At 47.9% G+C, this 26,935-nt stretch overlaps 1 protein-coding gene across 4 annotated transcripts in view; it reads right to left on the reverse strand.

Moving 5' to 3' along the window:
* Positions 1-26,935, reverse strand: part of RAD51C (RAD51 paralog C) — a 169,974-nt gene that overhangs the window by 210 nt on the left and 142,829 nt on the right. For 3 of the 4 annotated variants that reach the window (XM_077482230.1, XM_077482231.1, XM_077482228.1), the window contains one exon: positions 18,234-18,294. The exons of the other annotated variant lie outside the window; for it this stretch is intronic. In XM_077482230.1, the coding sequence (XP_077338356.1) occupies positions 18,234-18,294 (61 nt within the window). The remainder of the gene's footprint in view (positions 1-18,233; positions 18,295-26,935) is intronic. 4 annotated transcript variants of the gene reach the window in all.

A 26,935-nucleotide genomic window follows, 5' to 3' on the forward strand; every position in this document is an offset into this window, starting at 1 on the left:
AAGTAACTGCATGTAAAAGTGGTAATAAAAATAAAAAAAATAAAATTTATATGGTAAACACATTCAAGATAAAACTATATTTTATGATTATTCAGTATTTGAATACTTGTTAACCAGAGTAGAGTTTATTGAGCATACATAAAAAAAAAAAGGACTACAGAGCAATACTCAAACATAAGTGGGGGGGGGGGGGGGGGGAAGGCGCAACAAGCGCCAAGCACCATGGAAAAGCAAAAAAAAAACACACACATTCCATGTCAAGCAGGATAGCCTGGAAAATACAGTGTACATAATAGCATGACCATAGGTAATACACATATACATGTAACAGGGTCTCAAGGCGAATATATCAAGGGGAAATACTGCCACCAACCACATACGATATTTATCCAGTGCAGCAATGAGGACTATTCATCCACTCATCCCAAATCTTATGAAATTTCATAGGGCAACCTCGGTTAGCATAAATGAGTCTCTTATAGGGTAGAGTTTGGTTTACAGCTCTCAGCCACTGCTGGAGCGTTGGGGGATCCGGTCTGAGCCACAATCTGGCTATCTGCATCCTGGCAGCAAAGAGGGTCTCTTGTAGGAATATTCTAAGATATTTATTTTCATCTTGAAGGGGAAGGAGACCGAGTATACATTGTCTTGGGCAGAGCGTGAGGGGGGACCCCATATGGTCATGTAGGAACTGGACTATCTGAGCCCAATACCTCTGGACGGGAGGGCAAGTCCAAATAAGATGATAAAATGTACTGGCCTGATCACCACAGCGGGGGCATGCAGGGTCAAATCCTTGTCTGTATTTAGATAACCGCCCAGGGGTGATGTAGGCCCGGTGAAGTACGTATAAATGCGTCAATCTATCCGACATTTTGGGGGACACCTCCACCGATACCGATAGTATCTCACCCCACTGCTCATCCTCCAGAGGGCCAACATCAACTTCCCATTTAGGTTTGAGACTATATGCGTGGGCCGTAACCCGAGGAGCAAGGAGGTGTGCATAAATAGTGGACGTAAGCTTATAAGAGTCGTTGCCAGTAACCAGGCCCGCCAAGGGGGTACATTCCAGAATCGGAGGCGAATTCCCAAATTGAGCCTGTAGGGCGTGGCGGACCTGAAGGTAACGGAAAAACACCTGATTCGGGAGGCCAAACTCATCTTTAAGCGCCTGGAAGGTCTTAATACCCTGAGGTGTGTAGAAGTGAGAGACATAGATAACCCCTTTACATATCCACAGTTTATAATCCGGGATTCCCAACAGCTCCGGGATATCGAGGTTATCCCAGAGAGGCGTATGTGCATGCAGGGGGGGTGCCCCGGACCTAGACCGCGCCACACCCCACAATCGGCAGTGGTGCGCAATCATGACACGCTGGCAGTTCGTAACAGGGCTAGCTCTATGTTTACAAAAAAGTATTTGAAAGGGGTGCGCAATGATATCCGCCACCGAGGTACACACCAGGAGGGAGTATCTCAGCTTGTCATGCATGTTCAGGTAATAAAAATGAGAGAGTTGGGAGGCCAGGTAGTACGTCTCTAGGTCCGGAAGCGCAGCGCCGCCAAGACGGACCGGACATTTGAGGGTCTGCCAGGCCAGCTTGTGCCTGGAAGAGCCCCAGACAAAGGAGTTAAGGATCGATTCCATATCACGGAATAATCGCGACGGTATACGGATTGGGGCATGCCAAAAGACGTACAGGAGTTTGGGGAGGAGAATCATTTTGAAAAGACCCAAGCGGCCCATGACCCCGAGAGGGAGCCTGGACCAAACCTGGGTCTTCCGTTTCAGCAGATGGAAAAGGGGCTCGAGGTTAAGATTAATGTAGTCTGTGAGGGAACGAGAGCAGTGAATGCCGAGGTACTTAATGCGGTCCGTGCGCTCGAGAGGCAAGGAGGCTTGCGTACACGTGGGGGCGGCGGGGTCGATAGGGAGAATTTGTGATTTTGACCAATTAATGCGAAGACCCGAAAAAACCCCAAAACGACCAACCACCTCCAAAACCGCCGCCAAGGAGGGGCCGGCATCCTCCAGATATAGCAACATGTCATCCGCATAGAGGCTAAGTACCTCCGATAGTTGACCCTTGCGGAGACCGTGGATATCCGGGTGTGCTCTGATGGCCAGAGCCAAGGGCTCCACCGCCAGCGCGTACAGCATGGGTGAGATGGGGCATCCCTGCCGGGTGCCCCTCTTCAAAGGGAAGGGACTAGAGATCTGACCATTGACGAGAACTCGGGCAGTGGGGGCCTGATAGAGAAGCTGTATCCAGCGCACAAATTTAGGGCCAAAGCCATAGCTGTGTAGGCACTCCCACAGGTACCCCCACTCCACCGAATCAAACGCCTTTGCGGCATCCAGACTAACAACCACCCTAGTACCCACGTTGTCATGGGAAGCCTGTAAATTCATAAACAGTCTGCGTAAGTTGAAGGCCGTGTTTTTGCGGGGCATAAAGCCGGTCTGATCAGTGTGTATGAGATGGAGTATCACCTTATTAAGCCTGAGGGCGAGGATTTTGGCCAAAATCTTCACGTCCAGCTGCAGGAGCGAGATGGGGCGGTAGGAGTCAGGGTAGAGAGGGTCCTTGCCAGGCTTAGGGATGAGGACAAGCAGCGCCTCACTCATGGAACGGGGGAGTACACCGGTTTCAAAAACATGAGCGTATAGCCGGCAGAGCTTAGGGAGTAGGGTCTCCTGAAATTGATTATAAAACTCCCTGGGGAGGCCGTCTGACCCCGGGGCCTTAGAAGGTGGCAAACATGCTATAGCCTCCGCTATGCAGTCCTCGGTAATGGGAGCCTCCAAAAGCTCCACCTGCGATTCGGAGAGGACAGGGAAATCCACCGTCTGCAGTAGGGCACGCAAGTCATCCAAGGAGCCAGAGGCCTCAGAAGTGTACAGGTCGGCAAAAAAGCGCCGAAACTCCTGGGCTACCTCCTGTGGATCCGACAGCGTGATTCCCGCCGCAGACACGAGCTGGACCACAACCGGGGGGCCATGGTCCAGGCGAGCCAAATAAGCCAGTAGACCCCCTGCCCTCTCCCCATATTCATAGACTTTTTGTTTGGTAAAGAAAATCTTTCTCCCCGCTCTATCCAGGTGTAGTTGGTCAGTAAGCCTAGACTGTAGTCTTAACTTAGAGGAGTTGGAGGGGGTGGGATGCGCCAAAAATGCGCCTTCCAGCTCCACCAGCAGCTCCTCAGCTTGCTGGATAGCGAGCCCCGAGGATTTCTTGAACTGGTTAATGCGTGTGGACATAAACATACGGGCATGCAATTTAAAAGCCTCCCAAACCAGCCCGAATGGTGCAGAGTCCGCATTTGTCTGAAAATAATGAACCCATTCCCTCTGGACAGCCTCCAAATCAGGGAGAGCCGTCAGCCAGAACGGGTTCAATCTCCACAAACGGGAAGCCGGTGTGGAGGGCAGGCGAAGCCGAGCCCAACACGGCGAATGATCAGACAAGACCCGAGTCCCAATCTCCGCCTCCAAAAGACACGGAAGCAGGGTAGGGGAACACAGAATCAGGTCTATCCTGGACATTGCATCATGCGCTGGCGTGAAACAGGAATACTCCCTGCGGGAGGGGTGTTTATACCTCCAAACGTCCGTCAGAGCAAATTCGGCTAAAAAGTTGCCGAACCTGGTCCGAACCGGGGGAGAGGAGGGGGCTTGGGAGCGGGTGAGTCTATCCAAGGCAGGGGACACCACAGAGTTAAAATCCCCCAACCACAGCGACGGCAACGTTGGGTGCCGCAACATAAAATTAACACCGTGCTGGAGGACCTCAAACTGGAAGGGTGGGGGAATGTAAAAAGCTAAGAGCAAAAATTCAAGACCCCCTGCCGTGATGTGCAGGAATAAATAGCGACCCCGCCTGTCAGAGCATAAATCATGAAGGCAAAACTGAACGGACTTGGCTACAAGTACAGCTACCCCGCTGGAATTACTAGTAAAGGGGGCATGATACATCCACCCCACCCAAGGTTTTTTAAGGGATAGCTGTAACTGACCCGTGATATGTGTCTCGGTAAGTACCATGATATCAGCCCTCATCTGTTTAAGATGGGAGAGCACCGCAACCCTCTTTGATTTTTCCCGCAGGCCACGCACGTTCCACGTGACTACCTTAAGGGAAGCCATAACAACTGGAAGGTGCAATTCAGGAATAAGGAGACATATGTTGGCCATAAAGACCCAGCGCCCCCCATCGGGGAGCCCCCGCAAGGGAAAGCGGCTAAGGCTGACGCGCCACCACCACCCTGCGCAGGGGCTGCCCGTCTAGTAAATACCAGGGTCAGGGACAACCCCCGCAGCGGTGAAGGCACAGGGGCAAACAAAAGGACAATTAGCAGACATGGATTAGAGAATACAAACATAAAAAGGGCATGGTGCATAAACATTGAACAAAAACTATAACTGGTAGAGTAGAGCAGAACAGCGCCTACACTGGACCGGCAAGGCAGGCAAAACACACAGTAGTCCAGTAGCCACATGGAAACTGAGGCCGGCCAGGGAAACACACTTTGGAGTGACAGGAGGGACCGCGCCCAGCCATCCCGGACCGCAGGAGGAAAATCCAGATCCGCAGAGCGAGAATGGCCAGACACACTCCCAAATGGGGGAAGGGGCGAACAAAAGTCAACTGTGCTGTGCAGCTGGGTAGGGGGACACGGCATGGGAAAGTCTCAGTCAATACCAGTGCCCATTTTCCCGGCTGCCAAAATGTCTAAGGAACGGTGGGACCCATGTTTAGCAAAACAAAAAGGGAGAACATGCGGCTGAAGCAGGGGCATGCAAATATTGATCAGGGGCACACGAGAAAGGCAACCAGGGATCAAGGAGAGGGAGGGGGGCCAGCAAAACGGGGGAAGGTGGCAAAAGTGCAAAGTTACTCACTGCATGGGATGAAGCCGGCCATCATAAGGAGACATTACAGACAGGGCCCAGACACACGGAGGCCATCAGTCAAGCAGGGGCATCATCAGGGCGTTGTTCCAGCCAGGAAAGGGCAGCCGAGGGATCCTCAAAAAAGTGAGCTTTGCCGTCCCGCACTACACGGAGCCGTGCAGGGAACATCATAGCGTATACCAGATGGTGGGTGCGGAGCTGGCGCTTGACTTCCGTGAATTGAGCCCTCTTCTTCTGGATCTCCGCAGAGAAGTCTGGGAACACCGCTATACGCTTATCTTCATATGGGATGTTACCTTTCTCCCTGGTGAGGCGGAGAACCGCGTCCCGGTCGCGGTAATTGAGCATCTTCGCGATGAAAGTGCGTGGTGGAGCACCAGGAGGCGGGGGTCTAGAGGCCAGGCGGTGGGCACGCTCGACCGCAAAGGTAAGTGAGAAGGCCTCCCGACCAAAATTGGCGATCAGTAGACGCTCTAGGAATGCTGGGGGATCATTGCCTTCTGCCTTCTCAGGCAGCCCCACAAAACGAAGGTTGGAGCGTCTCATCCTGTTCTCGAGCTCGTCCTGCTTAGCTAGGACAGTGGATAGCTGATGCTGCAGTCTTTCGGTGGATATTTGGAGGGGGGGGATGTCATCCTCCACCTGGCCCAGCCTGCGCTCCGTCTCCCCGACCCTCTCGCGCAGCTTGTGCATGTCCTGGCGAATGAGGGAGATGTCAACCTTCACCTCCTCGATCCTGGAGGTGAGAGAGGTGCGGCAGAGGGTCACAGCCTCGAGGATGCGTGCCGTGTCGCCCGACGGAGGATTGTCAGCAGCCGGGCCCGGAGCGACGCCATCTTCCTCCACGAGGTCCGGGGCATCAGCACGGAACCTTCCCAGCTTCGCTAGGGCTCCCTGGGACTTTTTTGGCGGCGACATTCGGGCTCACGGTGCTCCCGGTGGAGGTAGCGCCGTTCTCCGGGTAAAGGATCCGAAGGGGTCCGCAAGGATAGAAGAACGGATAAAGGGCAGCCGGAGCTCACAGAAAGAGCGTCCTACTCCATGCCGCTGCAGGCCACGCCCCCAGTATTTGAATACTTCCTCTTTTAACACAGCTTTTTATCATTTATAGAGGGTGTACAGACCATATAAAAAAAACAACTAAGGAAGCCAGTCACCTTTGAGTCTACACAAAGTGTGCTGTAACATTTCCTTTGTTTGCTGTTTTTATATGATAAACCCTATAAAGATAAAACCATATTTTGTGATTGCCTAGTATTTAACACTTCAATACTGGACATTTTACCTCCTTCCTGCCCAGGCCAATTTTCAGCTTTCAGTGGTGTTGCACTTTGAATGACAATTGTACGGTCATGAAACACTGTAGCTAATTTTTATAATTTTTTTTGAGACATGTAGTGCTTTCTTTTGGTGGAATTTAACCAGCTCCTGACCGGCTCATGCAGATATACTGCAGCACAATGGCTCTCCTGAGCAAAATCCAGTATGGGTACGTCCTTCCCTTTTTCGGCCACCAGAAGGCGCACATGCCCGCTGCATGGGGGGGGGGGGACCCAATGTGCGTGGACGGTGGGCTCGACCGCCGCCGGTCATGCATGTGCACGAGCGCCAGCACGGGGATTTGTTTATGTAAACACACAATTACCTGTGCTGTCAGAGGAGAGGAGACATGTCGTTTGTTTCTAGTAAGTAGGTATATGTCTCCTCTCCTACTCAGTCCTATCCCCATACAGTTAGAACACACTGAGGGAACACACATTTAACCCCTTGATCGCCCTAGTGTTAACCCCTTCACTACCAGTGACATTTACACAGTAATCGGTGCATTTTTATAGCAATGATCACTGTATAAATGTCAATGGTCCCAAAAATGTTACATAGGTCAACAATAAAAAATATCAAACAATCCCATATACCCAATCCTATACCCAGTTGATCCAGAGGAAGGCGAAAAACCCCAGCAAAGCATGATCCAATTTGCTACAGAAGGAGAAAAATGTCCTTCCTGACCCCCAAGAGGCAATCAGATTTTCCCTGGATCAACTTTACCTATAAAATGTTAGTACCAGTTATATTGTGTGCATTTACGAAACAATCCAGGCCTTTCTTAGAGAAATTTACTGAGCTGGCCAGAACCACCTCTGGAGGGAGTCTATTCCACATTTTCACAGCTATTATTGTAAAGAAACCTTTCCGTATTTGGAGATGAAATCTCTATTCCTCTAAGCTTAAAGAGTGCCCCCTTGTCCTCTGTGATGACCGTAAAGTGAATAACTCAACACCAAGTCCACTATATGGACACCTTTTATATTTGTATATGTCGATCATATCCCCCCTTAATCTCCTCTTCTCAAGACAGAATAAATTCAGTTCCTCTAATCTTTCCTCATAGCGAAGTTCCTCCATGCCTCTTATCAGTTTGGTTGCCCATCTCTGCCCTTTCTCCAGTTCCCCGATATCCTTTTTTTGAGAATTGGTGCCCAAAATTGAACTGCATATTCCAGATGAGGTCTTACTAATGATTTGGACAGGGGCAAAAATAGAATTTTTGTACTTACTGTAAAATCCTTTTCTCTGAAGTTCATTGATGGACACAGTACCTTTAATCTTGACCTTAGGGTTATATTGCCACCTTTAGGAGAGGACTAGGCAGAACACATAAAACACAGCAAAGCTGTACAGTAACGCCCAAGGGGGGGTCCTACTGGTTATAATCCCTCACTCTGCTACCAGCAGCACAAACATAAATAGGAGGGGTGGGTGCTGTGTCCGTCAATGAACTTCAGAGAAAAGGATTTTACGGTGAGTAAAAAAATCCTATTTACTCTTTCGTTCATTGACGGACACAGCCCCTTTAATCTTGACCTTAGGGACATCCCCAAGCAGTGTCAAAAACGATGGGTGAGAACAGAATGAAAATAAACTCCGCCCATAACAAAAAACTCAACAGAGGAGTTACAACCTTAAACAGCGACCTGCAAAACCTTGTTGCCGAAGCATGCATTCGAACGTGAGCTCACATCAACCTTGTAAAATGTAGTGAAAGTGTGAACCCATGTCGCCACCTTAAATGCCTGGAAAACGGACGCTTGATGTCTGAAAACCTAGGAGGCACCAATTGCCCTGGTAGAATGGAAAGGGGGGTGCTCACCCACTTATGGCATATGCCTGAACCACGATCTGTCTGATCCACCTAGAAATGGTGGCCAACGAGACCACCAGGCCCTTCTTCAGACCAGCCACCGAAACAAACAGGGAGTCCAACCTCCGAAAAGGAGCCGTAGCAGACAGCTACACCTGCAGAGCCCGGACCACGTCCAAAGAATGCAAAGCAACCTCTTTTGGATGTGACGGCCAAGGACATAAGGACGGAAGCACAATGTCCTCATTTAGATGAAAGGCCGAAACAACCTTTGGAAGAAACAAAGGCTGTGGGTGCAGCACCGCCTTATCCTTGTGGAGGATCAAGTAGGGAGACTTGCATGACAAGGCCACCAACTCAGAAACCTGCTTTGCAGATGTAATGGCCACTAAAAGACTACTTTCTTAGAGAGTGGCAATAAGGGAATCTCCCTGATGTTTTCAAACTGTGGTTTCTGAGGCACCGAGAGCACCAGATTCAAATCCTACATAGGCAGCGGTGGTGGTACCACATGTCGAACCCCGTGAACAAACATACTCACCAATGAATGAGTCACTAAAGGTCGCTGAAAAAAGACAGCAAAAGCTAATATCTGCCCCATAATTGTGCTTAATGCAAGTTTCTGATCCACTTCTCGCTGCAAAAACAGCAGGATCCTGAAAACTGAATATGTACGGGGACCCCACCCCATCTCCTCCCACATGGAGATGTAGGCCTTCCACGTATGATGATAAATCTTCCTAGAGGAGGACTTTCTCAGCATAGTTGAGATTACCAAAGCCGACAGTCCTCGGTCCCTTAGCACCTGGCTTTCAGCAGCAATGCCGTTAAAACCAGCGACGCTAAAGTAGGATGAAGTATTGGACCTTTGCGACAGAAGGTCCTCCCGCATCGGCAGCCGCCAAGGAAAATCCTCCACCATTCTGACTATGTCAGCGTACCAAGGATGTCAAGGCCAATCTGGGGCAATCAAAATCACCAGAATCCCCTCGGCCTCCACTCTGAGTAGCAGACGAGGTAGGAGTCTGAGCGGGGGGGGGGGGGGGAAGGCATAAATCAGCCAATAATGCCCCCATGGAGCCACCAACGTGTCTGACACGTCCGCCCAGGGATCTCTTGACCTGGCAACAAACCTCTGTACCTTCGGATTGAACCAAGAGGCCAAGAGATCCACATCTGGCATGCCCCACTTCAGGCAAATGAGCTGAAATACTTCCGGATGCAGCGACCATTCCCCCTGGTCCAGCAGCTGATGACTGAGGTAGTCTCCCTGCCAGTTTTCTATGACCAGAATGTATATGGCTGACAGAGTCGGAACGCGCCACTCTGCTCACTGTAGGATGTGAGCGACCTCCAGCGCTGAAACCGAGCACCTTGTGCCTCTTTGATGGTTGACATACGCCACTGCCATGACGTTGTCCGACTGGATCCTGACCGGACATCTCTGTAGCCTCTGCGACAATGTGGAGAGGCACCGCCTGATCGCTCAAAGCTCCAGCACATTGATCGGCAGGTGGAATTCTTCCTGCGGCCAGCGACCCTGGGCTGACTGTATGCCCCAAACTCCCCCCCAGCCGGTCAGGCTGGCGTCCACTGTGATCACCGTCCAATGAAGAGGAAGGAACGACTTTCTGGACCGAAGGGCCAAAGACCTTAGCCACCAGAGAAGGGAATCTTTGACTAGCTGGCTCACCTGAATTTGACAATTCAGGGATGTCGAATATTTGTCCCATTTGGACAGGATCTCTTTCTGCAAGACTTAAGTGTGGAATTGAGCATACGGTACCGCCTCGAAAGTGGCTACCATGAGACCCAGAACTCGCATGCAGAAACGCATCAATGACCACCGGCGGAACACCAACAACTGCACCACTGATTGAAGAGTCTTCAGCTTTCAGCTTCAGCAGTCTGAAGGGAGAAAAACTAGCCTCTGAGGAGTCCAGAATCAACCTCAGGTACTCCAGTCACTGTGTCGGCACCAACACCGACTTCTGGAGGTTCAACGCCCAACTAAACTCCTGGAGAGTCTGTATGGTGATCTCCACATCCTCCCTTAATTCTGAGGCAGAAACTGCTCCCAGGAGGAGGTCGCCCAGGTAACCCACGACTGCGATCCCTCGTTGCCTTAGTAATACCAGAATTGGGGCTAGCACCTTGGTGAAGGCCCTTGGCGCCGTCGCTAGGCCAAAGGAGAAAGCTACAAATTGGTAGTGCTCGTCCCCGACCGCAAATCGTAGAAACCTCTGATGCCTGATGCATATGGGAACAAGCAAGTATGTGTTCTTGATGTCAAAAGCCGCCAGGAAATCCCCCTGATGGAGTGCAGCGACCACGGAACTGATTCCATCCTGAACTTTTGCACCTTCACGAAGCAGTTGAGGGCCTTGAGATACAAGACTGGACAGACCCCTTCCTTCTTTGGGACTACAAACAGATTGGAGTAGAATACCTGAAACCTTTCTAGCGTCGGTACAGGTACTATCACCCCGCGCAGCAGCAGGCCCTCCCGACGAGCCAGAAGAAGATGAAGGTTGGAGGCAAAAAATCTGTTTGGCGCACAAGAGAGAATATAGAAAAAATAAACTGCGCTAGACACAAAACAAAAAATTTAAAAATGAAATAAAAATAAATCAACAGGCTGCAGCCAGAAGTGGGACACACACACCAAGGAAAACCAAGAAAAAGAAAACTAGCTGCACCAAAAAGTAAAGATTACTAAAAGTTAAACCCTTATAAACAATGATTCATGTAATCAAAGAAGCTTTTTTTATAACCGATAATCTCCAATATCAATGTCTTCATCAGTTAGTATAATTTGCAGGAGATGACTTCCACATCGCAACAGTTCATTCGCAAAAGAAGGGGTTATTGCAAGAAAACAATCCTCTCTGGTAACTCTTATTGTAATACCACCGTGATTCACACATATACAGGTGAAAAAAGGTCTGGTAAGCATATCTGCATCTCGGTGGTCGGGCATCCTTTTTCACCTGTATTTGTGTGAATCACCGTGGTATTACAATAAGAGTTACCAGAGAGGATTGTTTTCTTGCAATAACCCCTTCTTTTGCGAATGAACTGTTGCGATGTGGAAGTCATCTCCTGCAAATTATACTAACTGATGAGGACATTGATATTGGAGATTATGGGTTATAAAAGACTTCTTTGATTACATGAATCATTGTTTATAAGGGTTTAACTTTTAGTAATCTTTACTTTTTGGCGCAGCTAGTTTTCTTTTTCTTGGACAAGAAAGAAACCCTATCTTGTAGCCTGACAAAACCAGTTCGCAGACCCAGTGGTCGGAAAGGAGGGAGGTCCACCATACTGCAAGCTCCCAAAGGCGACCCCCCACCCAACAGTCAGATGGGAGCAAACCTTCATGCGGCAACAAATTTGCTTGCAGGCTTGTTCGGCTTGTGAAACCAGGGGCGCTTTTGTCCTTCAGCGGGTACCTTGTCGGACTGGGAACGCTTACCTGCCGACCCGGGCAGATGAAAGGGTCCTTGAAAGAGGGGGACCCTTCCACCAAAATCATGGTTACCTTATTTAATCTGGATACCGGTGGGAGGGGGTCAACACCCGGAGATGTCAATTTTTTCAGGAAACCCTCATCAAAGGGGTAACGCACCGCCATTCGTCTCGGGACTGAAAAGGCATGCTGCGGGCTTTCCCAATCCTTGTAAATAGACTTATCAAAATAAGTTAAATACGGGAACACTTTAGCAGTGTGGGCCGGCTTGTGGGACCCAAAAGGGACCAACACCTCTGCAGATGTCGCCACCGTAGCCTCTATCTTTAGGCTGCATTCACACCTGAGCCTAGTTTTATCAAGCGCTTTTGCGGCGTTTTTTACCGCGATTGCGGTGTTTTTTACCGCGATTTGCATCGTTTTTTGCCGCGTTTTGGCGCGAATTTGTGCAGGGCAAAAGGTCACCAATGTTAAGCATTGCAGATACAGCATCAAAACGCGAGCAATTCCATTAGTTTCTATGGGAATGAAAACGCCCAAATCAGCCCGATTCGCGCGACAAAAAAGGGTCCGGAACTTGTTTGAGCTTCAGGTGTAGGGCTTCAGGCGACTTGGAGTGGAGATGTGAACCATCTCCATTGAGAATAATGTATTTTTTCCCCTCCAGCATTTTGTAGCTTCAGGCGTAGGGCTACAAAACGCTCAGGTGTGAATGGGGTCTTAAGGTATCCTGCACCACTGTGATAAGTGCTCCTACTAGTGCTTTTTCCTGCGCTGACCCGGACACGGAGTCATCCTCACTGTCAGAATGGTCCTGGTCTGCATCCTCTGAAACGTCAGAACAGGGGCCACCTGTCACAACGGGACCCGAGTCTGAATCAGAGCTTTCCCCAGAAGACTGTGGGGGGAGGGGGCATTTTTTATCCCCCTTGTGCCCGCACACTGCTTCCACCCTGACAACATAAGACTCCAGGACCGCCGAGACAGCGTCCATAGGCACCGCAGGTGCCGGGGAACCAGTTGCTATAACAGGGATGTCTGGGGCAGAAGCCTGGCACCCTTAGGGACCTAAGGCAAGTAACAAAAAAAATGCCCACCCTCCTAGTTGCCACAGACTGAGGGGCCCCCCACAGGGCTCACCACCCTGACTCAGGGACTGCGTTGTGCCGCCATCGTCCGCTCTCCCCCTGCCTGCCACGAGGTGTCCTGTGTCAGTTTTGCGCTGTTCCAGGTTTGACCGGTGCCCAGCGCTAGAGTATAATAGGTCTGAGGCTACTAAAAAATGTCCGCCGGCTTCCTCAGCAAAAGCATCCAAAACCGCCAGGAAAATGGCCGCCGGACTACAAGAAAATGGCAGCGGTTCCCACAGGGGGACAGTCCCCACATGCAGCACACAGACACCCCATAAAAATGCACTAAAATAGGGAAAAAGTTAGCGGACCACCAGCCGCCCAGCGCAGCCCCCTGCCAGGACCCAGAGGACACCCGGCCAGGTACGTGCTCTGCACCCCCTTATGCCCAGTCACACAGCGGTCCCTTAGTATGGGGAGGAGGGAAAGGGACAGGGAGAGAAGAAAGGGAGAGCCTAGTCCTCTCCTAAAGGTGGCGATATAACCCTAGGGTCAAGATTAAAGGTGCTGTGCTCTCTCTGGAGTCCATAACTCTCTTAATACAAGAAAGGACTTTGCTCGCTTTGGAAACCGCAGCTTGGCATTACATGCTATTATTGAGCTTGTGATCTATCAAAACCCCCAGATCTGTCTCCACTATGGATTCCCCCAGTTAAACTCCCCCTAGTATGTATGATGCATGCATATTCTTAGCCCCGACGTACATAACTTTACATTTGTTACATGTGTCAAAAGTGTCCGATCTGTCTGTCGCAATACCGCTAAAAATCGCAGATTGACGCTTACTAGTAAAAAAAAAAAAAAATGCCATAAATCTTTCCCATAGATTGTAGACACTATAACTTTTGAGCAAACCAATCAATTAACGCTTATTGCAATTTGTTTTACCAAAAATATGTAGAAGAACATATATTGGCCTAAACTGGTGAAGAAATGTGTTTTTGAAAAATTTTGGAGGATATTTATTATAGCAAAAAATTAAAAAAAATCTATTTTTTTTTTCAAAATGTTCTGTCTTTTTTTGTTTATAGAGCAAAAAATAAAACGCAGAGGTGATAAAATACCACCACAGTTGTGGGAAAAAAGGCGCACATTTTGTTTGGGTACAGCACTGCATGACCGCGCAATTGTCAGTTAAAACAACGCAGTGCCAAATTGTAAAAAATGCTCTGGTCAGGAAGGAGGTAAAATCTTCCAGGGCTGAAGTGGTTAATCACCACTGGGTTTTCTATTTTGGTTAAATACTCCCACTTTTACTATTTCTGGAGGGTGTACAGGCAATACAAGAAGCAAGCAAGGTGGCCCTTAACATTAAAGTCTACGCAAAGTGTGCTGTAACATTTCATATATATGCTGTTAAAGTGGACCTGGCCCTCCAAAAAAAAAAGTGATATAAAGTGGACCTAAGGCATTGCTGCCTCTTGCTGCTAGTCCCTGGTGATATAGAGCGAGGTTTGATTTTTAATGATCACCATGGAGCTGCCCCCCCCCCCATTTTCTAGTTGGGGGCTTTGATAAAAGCAAGCAAACATCTGCCTCTACCAAATTAGCCACCTTCACACATAGGCACAGTGCAGAACAAGACATACAAGTAAGATCAACTGCAGAGAGACCATAGGCAATACTGGAGACTTATCTTTTTCTCTCTGCCTCCCTCTTTATCGGCCCAGTTTGCAGAGTTCAGTTCCTCTTTAATATCTTTAAATTCTTAATGCAATTCTGAAAAGTCAGACACCAAAATGTGTTTGATTGTTGGGAGAAGTGGGATTTTGTTTTACTCAGTTTAAAATACTTTTCTCTGCAGGACACTGCTCTGCGTTAGATAATTACTACCCACCTGCAGGAGTAAGACACTAGCTATGCTAACAAAAAAACAAAACAAAAGACAGTTTAGGAGGCGGCCCCTGCTGGTAAACAAAACATGTCAACTTTTACTGTACCCCATACTGTCTGTGATGCATTTTGCATGAAGGATCAATAAAGGTGGTGTTGTAGCGAATTACAGATTTCTTTTGATTAACTACTTCAGACCCGGACCATTTTGCTGGTCAAAGACCAGACCACTTTTTGCGATTCGGCACTGCGTCGCTTTAACTGATAATTGCAATGTGGCTCCCAAACAAAATTGGCGTCCTTTTTTCCCACAAATAGAGCTTTCTTTTGGTGGTATTTGCGGTTTTTATTTTTTGCACTATAAACAAAAATAGAGCGACAATTTTGAAAAAAACTCATTATTTTTTACTTTTTGTTATAATAAATATCCCCCAAAAATATATAAAAATTTTTTTTTTCCCTCAGTTTAGGCCGATACGTATTCTTCTACATATTTTTGGTAAAAAACATTGCAATAAGTGATTATTGATTGGTTTTGCACAAAAGTTATAGCGTTTACAAAATAGGGGATAGTTTTATGGCATTTTTATTAATAATTATTTTTTTTACTAGTAATGGCGGCGATCAGCGATTTTTATTGTGACTGCGACATTATGGCGGACACATCGGACATTTTTGACACCATTGTCATTTATACAGCAATCACTACTATATAAATGCAGTGATTCCTGTGTAAATGACACTGGCAGTGAAGGGGATAACCAGTGGGTGGCAGTGTAGGGGTTAAGTGTTCCTAGGGGTGTGTTACTAACTGTGGGGGGCTGGGCTTTCATTTAGTGAACACTGATCTCTGCTCCAATCACATGGAGCAGAGATCAGCGTCACTAGTTGCTAGGCAGAACGGGGAAATGCTGTTTACAACGGCATTTCTCCATTCAGCCACCCCGTGAGACGATCGCGGGTATGCCCGCGGCGATCGAGTCCGCGGGACCCGCGACCGGACTTACGGGGGTCCCAAGCGGCGCGCTCGCGGTGGCAGGGCTGCATTAAAGATTGGACGTACTTGTACGCCAATATGCCTGCTCGTGTCATTCTGCCGACATACATCGAAGTGCGCTGGTCGGGAACCGGTTAAGCCAGGCACATCTCTATACACAGGATTCTCAGATTCAAACTCAAAATGATTATACACCTGGAAGAGTCTTTCCTGATACATCCACATGGACCACAGGGCTGCTGATTGGAGAGCAATAAGGAGAGAAGACATGGACCAGAAATCCGCCTGCTTAGCGGGGACCAGATTCCCCGCTGAGCAGATGGACTGCTCCCAGAGTCCGCACTGCTTGAAAGCTGCCTTAAAAATGTTTCATAGGGCGAACTTCCCAGGTTGAATGAAAGGATATTTACTACATGCAATGTATGCAGATTCTGTATGCACTTTACACTATACCAAGTTGCAGATACTGAGTGTGCTTGGCCACCATCGGGGGGTACAGCTGTTACAACTGTAAGGGGCCCAGAGGCCCACCCAGGCTAGAAGACGGTAGAACGGATGAAGGGGATCTGTGCTGTACAGTATAGAAACGATCTTACAGTTTCTGCAGTTCTCGTGTAATTGATTTTAGACATGCAGCTCTTTACTGCCACCCCTGGCTACTATGTGCATGTGCACCCCTCGTGTGACAGTGATCTGCCTGTACTATCCATCTCAGCAACATGTCAGCTTTGTGAAAAAGAGCTGGGACCAGGTAGGAAGTTACAAGTAGGGGCTGTGAAGGAAAGGGAGGGGGGCTGTTTGTGTACATGGAGGGACCAGAGGCATGTGTACAGGTTTGTGTATGTGGGGCTACCATATATACAGGTGTGTATGTGTGTGTGTGTGTGTGTGGGGTGGCTGACATATATACAGGTGTGTGGGGGCGCTGACATATATACAGGTGTGTGTGTGTGGCGCTGACATATATACAGGTGTGGGGGACTGACATATATACAGGTGTGTGAGTGGGGGCCTGAAATATATACAGGTGTGTGAGGGGGGCTGACATATATACAGGTGTGTGAGGGGGGTTGACATATATACATGTGTGTGTGTGTGTAGGGGGGTGCTGACATATATACAGGTGTGGGGGATTGACATATACACAGGGGTGTGTGGGGGGCGCTGACATATAGACAGGTGTGTGTGTGTGGGGGCTGACATATATACAGGTGTGTGGGGGGCGCTGACATATACAGGTGTGTGTGGGGGGGCGCTGACATATACAGGTGTGTGGGGGGGGGCGCTGACATATACAGGTGTGTGGGGGGGGGGGTGCTGACGTATATACAGGTGTGTGTGTGTGGGGGGGGGGGGTGCTGACCTATATACAGGTGTGTGGGGGGGCTCTGACATATACAGGTGTGTGGGGGGGCACGCTGACAAATATACAGGTGTGTGGAGGGGTGGCTCACAAGGTGTGTGTGGGGGGCTGAAATATATACAGGTGTGTGCAGGAGGCTGACATATATACAGGTGCGTGGGGGGGGACTTACATATATATATATAGGGGCATGGGGGGGCTGACATATATAAAGGTGTGTGTGAGGGGGCTGACATATATACAGGTGTGAGGGGGCTGACATATATACAGGTTTGGAGGGGCAGACAAATATACAGGTGTGTATGAGGGGGGCTACCATATATACAGGTGTGTGTGTGTGGGGGGGGGGGGCGCTGACATATATACAGGTGTGTGGAGGGGTGGCGCTGACAAATATACAGGTGTGTAGAGGGGTGGCTGACATATATACAGCTGTGTGTGTGTGTGTGGGGGAGGACGCTGACATATATACAGATGTGTGGTGGGGCACTGACATATATACAGGTATGTGAGGGGGGCTGACATATATACAGGTGTGTGGGGGGGCTGACATATATACAGGTTTGGTGGGGCGGACAAATATACAGGTGTGTGTGAGTGGGGGCTGCCATATATACAGGGGTGTGTGTGAGGGGGGCTGCCATATACACAGGCGTGTGTGTGTGTGTGTGTGTGTGTGTGTGTGTGTGTGTGGGGGGAGGTCGGCTGACATATATATAGGTGTGAGGGGGGCTGACAAATATACAGGTGTGTGGGGGCTGACATATATACAGGATTGAGGGGGGCTGAGTGCGTACAGGTGAGGTGGCCAGTGTGCGGATTTGGTAAGATGGCCCATAAGCAAGCTATGAGGAATGTTGGTGGTCAGACTGGGGGAGGGGGTGGGGGGGGTTTTTGGGTCTACGGAGGGGGCGAGCCTGGAATTACCCTCACAAACCTGGAAGAAAGTCTGGGTGAAGATAAAAGCCTTGTCAGTGCGCTGCTGGAGGGCTTCATTTTACTTTTGGGTAGAGTGGAGAGGGATTTTAATAACTATCAGGTTTTTATTACTGTTTGTGTCCTCGTTAGGGAGATTCACCCTCTCTCTATCCTATCCCCAGAAAATTAATAGAGAGGAAACCTTCTAATTGGGATACTAGCTCTGGTGATTTAGGGGGCCCCAAGGGATTCCTTTAATTTGCAGGGATTTCCCCTTACTTCCTATTTTGGTTATGTGACAGGAAGTTATGGTAAATCTCCCCATTGGGACTCTGACAGCAAAGAATAAAGCTGGCAGGGGTTATAACCCTCCCTTATTCTATCAGCTCAGCATTAGAGATTTTAGATGCACAGACATTGTACAGCTTTACATTCCAGTCAGCGACATATTCCTGCTTACCGTGATTTGATATTGTATGGTGCTTTCTTTCTGGCCTGGTGACTTGCAGAGTGTTGCATATCTGTAATGATAACTGGGTCAGCTAATTTATAAACTAACAGCGTCTTACATTATCAGATATGTTACTTCAGGAACAGCCAACAAAATTAAGAACTAGTTGACTGACACACAAAAGGTAACTAAAACACCTCTTAAAATGTTTTTTTAAAATAAACATCTAAAACATTTTTATATGTCTAACCCCATTTTAGTAGGCTATTCAAAGGGGTTGTAAGATCAGAAGCTTTTTTTTTATCCTAATGCATTCTATGCATTAAGATAAAACGCCATCTGTGTGCAGCAGCAGCCCCCCTCGGCTCCCCTAATACTTACCTGAGCCCCCTCTCTGTTCAGCGATGTCCACATGTGTATTGGCCGTCCGAGACTCTCCCTCCTGGCTGGCTGAGATACAGCAGTGGCACCATTAGCTCCAGCTGCTGTCAATCAAAGTCAGTTAGAAAGGAATCATTTTCCTATCTCCAACAACTTTATGACAAGGAAGATACCTTTTAAAAGACTTGCTAGCTCGAGTGTCTTTAGCAACTCTCAAATAGCCTGTGGTCGGTCTGACTAGATTGATGTGCAACTTCCCCTCCACTGCTCCCTCCCCCCTGCCCTGACATTATCTTTACAATCAAGATCCATCCTTTTTTCAACCTTGTTGGTATATTTTGTATATCTTTACCGTACTGTAATTCATAGCGGTATTGTCCCCACCCCCCCTTCCTATGTTTTTATAGTAGCAAACAATATTCAATATATGAAAATGTGAAATTCTGAGTGGCAATTTTCTTGTCACTTTGCTATCACTTTGTATTTTATTTCTTTCACAGTAAAATCTTAAAAAAAAAAATAGCCAGTTAGCCAATCAGGGGAGAGAGAGGGGGGGCTGAGCCGGGCTGTGGCTCTGTGTCTGAATGGATACGGGGAGCTGTGACTCAGCTCAAATGACCCCCATAGCAAGCTGCTTGATGTGGGGGAACTCGACAGGAGGGGCCAGGAGCATCGGCAGGTGACCCAAGAAGAGGAGGATCCGGGCTGCTCTGTGCAAATCCACTGCAACAGGGCAGGTCAGGGCATGTTTGTTATTTTTATAGAAAAAAAAAAGACTTTACAATCACTTTAGGTGACACTAAACAATGTTCTTACTCTCCAAAATTAACATACATTCCTTATTAGCCCTATAAACTATTTTTCACAGTGCAATCCCAGCACAGAGACCGGGGTCTGAGCAGGAGCTCCTGGTCCCATACGAATGGTCGGGACCTGGAACTACCGGTTGCGGATAACCTGATCGCTGTAATAGTCTCTGGCTACACAGTGATCAGTCACTGTGAAGCCCGTCCCTGTGTTTCTCTCTCTCTGTGAATGGACAGGAAAGATACATTGCATCTCTCTTCTCTTTTCTTGCAGAGAGCGAGAAACAAACTGTGTAAAATAATAATAAAAAAATACCTAGATCAAGGTGTTATCTAGGTCAGTGAAAGGGTTAGTGTTTGGGTCAAGTAAAGGTCAATGCCAAGGTCAAAGCCAGGGTCAAAGGTCATGGTCAGTATATATTGGACAGGATTCATTTTTAAATTTGTATCAGTGTCAGTGATTTTGTGATGATATGTATGGTTTTACTAAAACAGTTGCAAAATTGTGCTTAGTCATTAACATTAGGCGTGAAGGGGTTAACTTTATTTTGCCTCCATTTAGGTAACGTTAAAGTGACAATAAACTCTGGCTTAAAAAAAAAGAAAATTCTATTCAAGTATGTATTCTTAATTCAAAAAAGTATTCTATTGCCCTCATCTTCTTCCACATCTACAAATTACTTTTGTTTCTTTGGATTTAGAAACACCTTCTCTGGGTGTATCCAGTTGATATACATGACTTTCTGCAATTGAGGGTGCACGGGGAAGGATTTGGTATGTTTTGGCAGCTTCCAGGACCCAATTGCTTTTGGAGAAAAGAATTCCGTAAAGGAGAATTTCAAGTTAGTACGTACCACATCTGCCAGGGAGCCCACTGTCCTGGGAAGACTTGTCTACAGAGGATTCCTGCCTTAACAGCTTCCTCCTCTTCCTGGGGATGGTTCTCTGACAGTTTACACTCCAGGAAAGAGGAGGAGGGGAAGAAGAGCACCCATACCTGTGTCCTAAACCCGTGAGAACCCAGAGAGCTGATCCTGCAAACTAGAAAAGGCTGCCCAGAATTCCTCCCTAGACAAAAAGGAACTGGAGGATTGCGCCCCTGAGGTGGAAAACCAGAGTCACTAAAACAAAGCTCCCCCCAATGGAAAAGGAAACAAGTTACCCCCAAGAGGTAAAAGGCAGTCCTCAAGGCCTCGACCTCAGTATACTGAAAAATACTGCACTAAAAAAATAAACAAGGGCAAAAACCAACAGATAAGGTGGGAATCGGACTGTCCTGGAAGACTACTGGAAATGGAGTTATCAATAAGCCTAACTTTGGTTCTCCCAAGTCGTCTTCCAGAAAAGCTAGAGACAATAAGCAAGAACTTACTGAGGGAAAGCCAGTGGTCTGCCACATCCGGAAAGCCAGTGGTCTGCACATCTGCAAAGAACTCCAAAACAATAAATATCTGGGGACAGTCTTTGATCCTGCAACATCCCAAACATTAAAAGTTTTCCAGACTTTTGAGTAGATTGCCCTTGTGACATTTGATCAAAGTCTTTATCCTAAGACTATCTGAAAACCCCCCAGGGCTTCAATAACTGTTCTTCAGATACCAAGCTACTAAGTTTAAGGAAGTCAATTGTGGGTGTAGAACTGGACCTTGAGACACTAGGTCCTTCCTTGCATTCTTGGGCCAAAAAGGGACGATTAGAACTTGGTTGTATTTTTCCACCTGAAATTTCCGGAGTACGTCTGCAATGAGCCTGAATGTTCAGGGACTTGCTAGCACATCCATCCCTATTGCTGATTCCAATGGATTCAGAGAGAAAAAACTGTTATCTTTTCATTTTTTTGGAGCCAAAGAGATCTGCCTCTATCTCCCCCCAAATCAGAGTAAAAGTCAAGAACATCTCTGGATTGCACAACATCTTGCCTCACCCTGTGAGGGCTGAGATAATCAACCAAGGCATTTTGTGTGTTCTTCAGGTGAATGGCTGTAATGGAGGAAAGGTTTAACTCCACCCAACTCAGGATGTTTTATGCCATTGCTTGCAGGGCCAGGCTCCTCGTACCCCTGGCCTGTTGATGCAAGACACAGTGGTACTGTTGTCTGAACAAATCTGAAGATGGTGTAATTTCACCTCCAGTTGAAAGGTTAACAGAGCCCTCTCAACCCCCAACAACTCTCTCAGGTGTGAAGATGCTCTAGTTTCTGTTGCAGACCATTCTCCCTGGGCTACACTGTCCCCTAGATGCACCCCCAGCCATAGGAGCTTGCATCTGTCAAAATCCTCAAGGTGACTGGTTTGGCCCACGCAAGACCCCTGTACAGGTGATGATGGAATCTCCACCACCAAAGTGTTCTTTTTACTTTGGAAGGAATTTGGACCAGCTGATCCAGAGTCTCTTGCCCCTTCTCAGACTCTCAAAATAAGATGTTTTAGGGGATGTTTTCTGCCCAATGGTCAGAAAATAAGTTGTCATGAGACTGACAACGGTCATGGCATTCCTGCCGATACCTGACCGATACCTGCAACCTCACTACCAGCCGATCCACCTTAGAGAATTTCTCTTCTGGGGGGAAAGATTTATTTTTTTCCCACCAAGTGAATCTCATGCCCAAGAAAATGTCCCTTCTGAGCAGGACTTAAGCAAGATCTTTCTCAGTTAACCATTCAATCTGGGCCTTGAAGATAATCCTGTGTGAACTGGAAGTCTGCAGCCAGCTTTTGTTGAGAAAACAAAATATAATACGGCGCACTCTGAATATGACTAGTAAACAAACTCATATAGTGTTGAATGGGAATGAACATAAATAGTATTAATGACCACAATGGGCTGTTAACAGTCAGTAATGTCCATGAAGTATAAGGAAAAATAATAAAGATAGTTAAAATAATTAAAAAGAATTAAAAAGAAACTGTCCATAGAGGGCTGCCGGTTCCGAGAAGCAGATCATCCAGATAAGGCACAATAGTATTGGTCTTCAGCCTTAGAAGTGCCAAAACCTCCTTTCATGAAAATTATCGAGCAGAGGACAACCCAAATGGGAGCGCTCTGCAATGAAAGAGGTAAATCTCTATGTCCATCCTGACTGCTAACCACAGAAACTTCTGGTAGGCTGGTTGGATGGGTATATGCAAATATTTGTCCTTCAAATCCAGTGGCGTCTCCAGCTTTCATATTTAAGGGGGGGCACATGGACAAAAAAAAATATAACGCAATATATATATATGTGTGTGTGTGTGTATATTTCAAGAATAGAATGCACTCCAGAGATCTTGTTAGAAAAAGCTGTTAGCTGAACATTGCAGCTGCAGGTGGCCAAAGCGCAAAATAGTTTTTTCAATGTTGGACTAACGTACACGCTCTTCAATGCCACCTATCAGTGCCCATCATTGCTGCCTATCAGTGCCCATCAATGCAGCCTATTAGTGCAGCATATCAGTGCTACCTATCAGTGCTCATCAAAGCCACCTATCAGTGCCTCCTCATCAATGCAGCCTATCAGTGGCCATCAATGCTGCCTATCAGTGCTCATCAATAAACCTATCCATGCAGCATATCAGTACCCATCAATGCTGCCTATCAGTGCCACCTATCGGTGCCCATTAGTGCTTCCCATCAGTGCTCATCAATACCGCCCATCAGTTCCACCTATCAGTGCTCATCAATGCCGCCCATCAGTTCCACCTATCAGTGCTCATCAATGCTGCCCATCAGTGCCCACCAGTGCAGCCTATGAATTCTGCCTATCAGTGCTCATCAATGCTGCATATCAGTGTCAATCATTGCTCATCCATGCCACCTATCACTGCCTTCTTATTAGTGCAGCCTATCAGTGGCCATCAATGCTGCCTATCAGTGCTCAATGCCCACCAGTGCTGTTTTATCAGTGCCCATCAATGCAGCCTATCAGTGCTCAATGCCCATCAGTGCTGCCTATCAGTGCTCATCAATGCAGCCTGAGTATGAGTGCTATCAGTGCTTATCAATACTGCCTATCAGCACCACCAATCGTTGCCCATCAATGCAGCCTATCAGTGTTCATTAATGCTGCCTATCAGTGCCCATTAGTGCTGCCTATCAGTGCCCATTAGTGCTGCCTATCAGTGCCTATTATTGACCATTAGTGCCTCCTATCAGTGCTCATTAATGCAGCCCATCAGTGCCCATTAATGCTGCCCATCAGTGCCCATTAATACTGCCTATCAGTGCCCATTAATACTGTCCAGTAGTGCCCATGGGGTGGGGGGAGATCGCCTGTCTCTCCTCACCCATCGTGTGCAAGAGACGAGGGAGGGGAGAGAGAACTACTAATGCCGGCCTCCGGCGTCACTGGTTGCTAGACACCAGGCAGCTAGAGCAACCAGTGGTCAGGAGTGGAGTCAGGTGGAGACGGGGCCAGAGCCAGCGGTACAGCTGCTCAGTTCATCCCTGTCCCCTGCATTCCAGACTGTTCCCAGTCTCAGTGTCCATTTTAATTGCACAGTATGTTTGGGGGGAAGGGGGTGGCAATGGCCCCCTCTGGCGCTCCCCCCATTGACGCCACTGTTCAAATCCAGTGTAGCCATGAAACACAGTAGGGCTCTGACAAAAGACTGGTTGAGAGGGCTGAAATTTGGCAGAGGACTTCATTACCATGAAAACATAGGAGTAAAACCCCCTGGCCCTGTTCCATTACAGGTACTAGAGCAAGAACCTGCTTATTCACCAAGTCCCAATCTGGAAACACAAGGAAGTCACCTTTTCCGGATCCTGCGGTAGGCTGGTAACCAATAACCTCAACAGGGGACGGGAACAGAACTTCAGCCTGTAACCATTCCCGACTAGGTCCAAAATGAAGGCATTTGAGGTGATAGATGCCCACTGTGGGAGGAAAGCTCAATCTTCCTCCCACCAGCGGACAGTAGTCACTGTGATTTTGATGGGTTGTTGAGGAGGGTTAAACAGGATCACTCCTTTCCCCTTGCCCTTGTGAAATGGCAAGTGCTCTTAGGCTTGGCTTCCTTGTCCTGTGGACCCTGCTGCCCCTGTAAGTTTTCTTCTCGTTAACTGGAAAAGCTTTTTTGTGTTCCAGTGCCTCTTGCAACCCTGGGCCAAAAAGATGCTCTCCCAAGAATAGGAAGCCATACAAGTGAAGCTTGAAAAATTAGTCACCTGACTAAGTCTTAAGCCACAGCGCTCTCCAAAACTGAATTGACCATTGCAGGAGGAATCCCGAGCCCTGCACAACAAAATGACACCTCTTTTGTCCAGAGAATCCTTTAGTACACCCATGTCATCAAAGGCTAAGATCACCTTCTTAGAAATCTTGGCATGTGTGGCATATCTAAATGGCATATCTAATCTAGGGCATTTATTCCAGGGCTGCGTGGAATCCTCAAAAGGAAATATTCCTTTTAGACTACAAAAAAAGGATCTCTTCTCAATCTAACTAGATAGCTTCAAAGAATAATTCATGTACTGGAAAAACCCCAGACTTTTTCTTATGAAGCCTTTGATACATAAAATCCTGTTTAGAGAGCTGAACCTTCTACTTCAGTGTTCGTCACTGTTCAAGGTATCATACATTGCTTATAGCAAATCATCCACATCATCTAAGGACAATTTGTACCTGGATCCCCTGGTGGTTTTGTCTTCACCCATAGAATGCTCCTCAGACTCAGCCTAAGAGGAGGAGAGGGACCTCGTTCTGTGTGCCACACTCTGTGAAGAGGTAACACCAGAGATTGACCTTTATATCAAACATTTATTGCAAGCCATGGCTTATTCATCCTTCAACAGGCTATCAATGCAAGAGCGGCACAGAGGTTTACTCCAAGATGACCCCATTTTGGCACACTTCTTGGGAGCTTGCGCTGGAACCTTATCCTGGGCTTTGGCCTAAAACTAGAAAAAAATAGGGAAGATTGAGGCCTTTTACTCCCAAATCCCTCAAAACACCCATAGCGCCAAGGAGAAAAGAAGGTGCCCCTCACTCTGAGCCTACACCAGGAGCCCCAATAGGTAGAGGGAAAACATCCTACAAAGCGTTTTCAAGGAGGAAAGGTCACCAGGCTCACCAGTGAGGAGCCCAAATCCACAATCTGAGTAGTTACTGCAAGGGGATTCGTAATGCTCCAGCAGCTGACCGCCACAACCTCTGCTGGGTCTACCTTGCCACAGTTGCCAGAGAAAAATTAACCTGCTTGCACCCAAGACACTGGAACTGGCATCTCTGGTACCCATAGATGACATTATTCGACCTAGAACTGTTGCCTATGCAACTTCTGTTCAACCAGCCTGGAGTGCAGGTGCTCCATCCAGTCACAGGGCAGGCAGCTCCCCTCTTATACAGAAGCCAGGAGGCCCAAATGGCATCGCCATCTTGGACCAGCAATGAAAAGAGGGGACTCTCAGCCACCGTCTGCCAGTAAGAAGATGTATGGCGGCTGGGAATAGCAGAATAAACAGCATAAGAGAGTACCCTGTACCCTCCAGCCAACAGCCCCTGAGACTCAGACTATTCCATTGGTTCCACTGGTAACATATTACCCCGTCCAGAAAAAACACTAATAACTGAGGTAGAGGCTTGGAGAACCGGATTTTAACTCTTGGGTGGCAACAGGTTTTCTGTCCCGATGGGAGGAGCTCTACGTCTCTGTGGCTGTCCCGAAAGATGACTTGGGAAATACCAGATGAGGGCAGGGGTTCAAGCTAATCTGACACGTAGATGGGCCATTACACTGTAAATTATTCAGGAGGTTCTCACTGACAGAGGAATAAGGGATGAGGGATGATTTGGTATTTGGGAGCCTGCACGAGCCTTGCAGAGAGTTAATAGGCCTCTAATAACCTATAGGGTAGTGGCCGCCCCACTGAGGGAAGTGTCAATCAAAGCCACACACCCTATGCTGCAAGTCACCCCCAAAATAGACAAGTGCCCAATATTTGTACCATGGGGTTTGACTGTGCTGTAGACTGCTGCAGCTAGAGGGGCTGAGGCTGACAACAAAATCTCTGGAGCTGTATGTGACAGAACTTGACTAGGAGCCTTGAACACACAAGCAGTTGTGCCAAGAAAACTGGCAAAATGACAACTGCACAAATGCACGCACCTGCGACGTGCCAGTCTGCCCGTTCTGAACAGCAGTGTAGCACTTCACACATGAATCTCATCCTATATTGACCCAAAGAACAAGGATACATTGTAAAAGGGGGACGCGCCACCAGAGGCAGAGGCGGGGCCCAAAAAGGTCCAATCTTCCCCCCTCACAGTGAGTGTGCCTGGTAGGGCCTTTAGAGATTTGACTCCCCCCAAGCAGGATCCCTGCCTTAGACCTGTAAAGCACCCTGCCAATGAGGCCCCCACTAGAGGTTGCAGCCTGCAGGATCCAGCACTGATGGCAACATTACAGGCTGTCTCTGCTATGCAGGGTCTGGGTACAGTTCCCCTTGACCTGCCGGCCATTGGCAACCTGGATTAGGCCCATCTCTGTCCCAGCAGGGGTGTTTAGAATAGACCATAAAAACAGGGCACTAACAGGGCCTAAGAT

The sequence above is a fragment of the Lithobates pipiens genome, unplaced genomic scaffold (assembly GCF_037356315.1).
Source record: "Lithobates pipiens isolate NorthernLeopardFrog02 unplaced genomic scaffold, aLitPip1_a1.2 Scaffold_16, whole genome shotgun sequence".
NCBI lineage: Eukaryota > Metazoa > Chordata > Amphibia > Anura > Ranidae > Lithobates > Lithobates pipiens.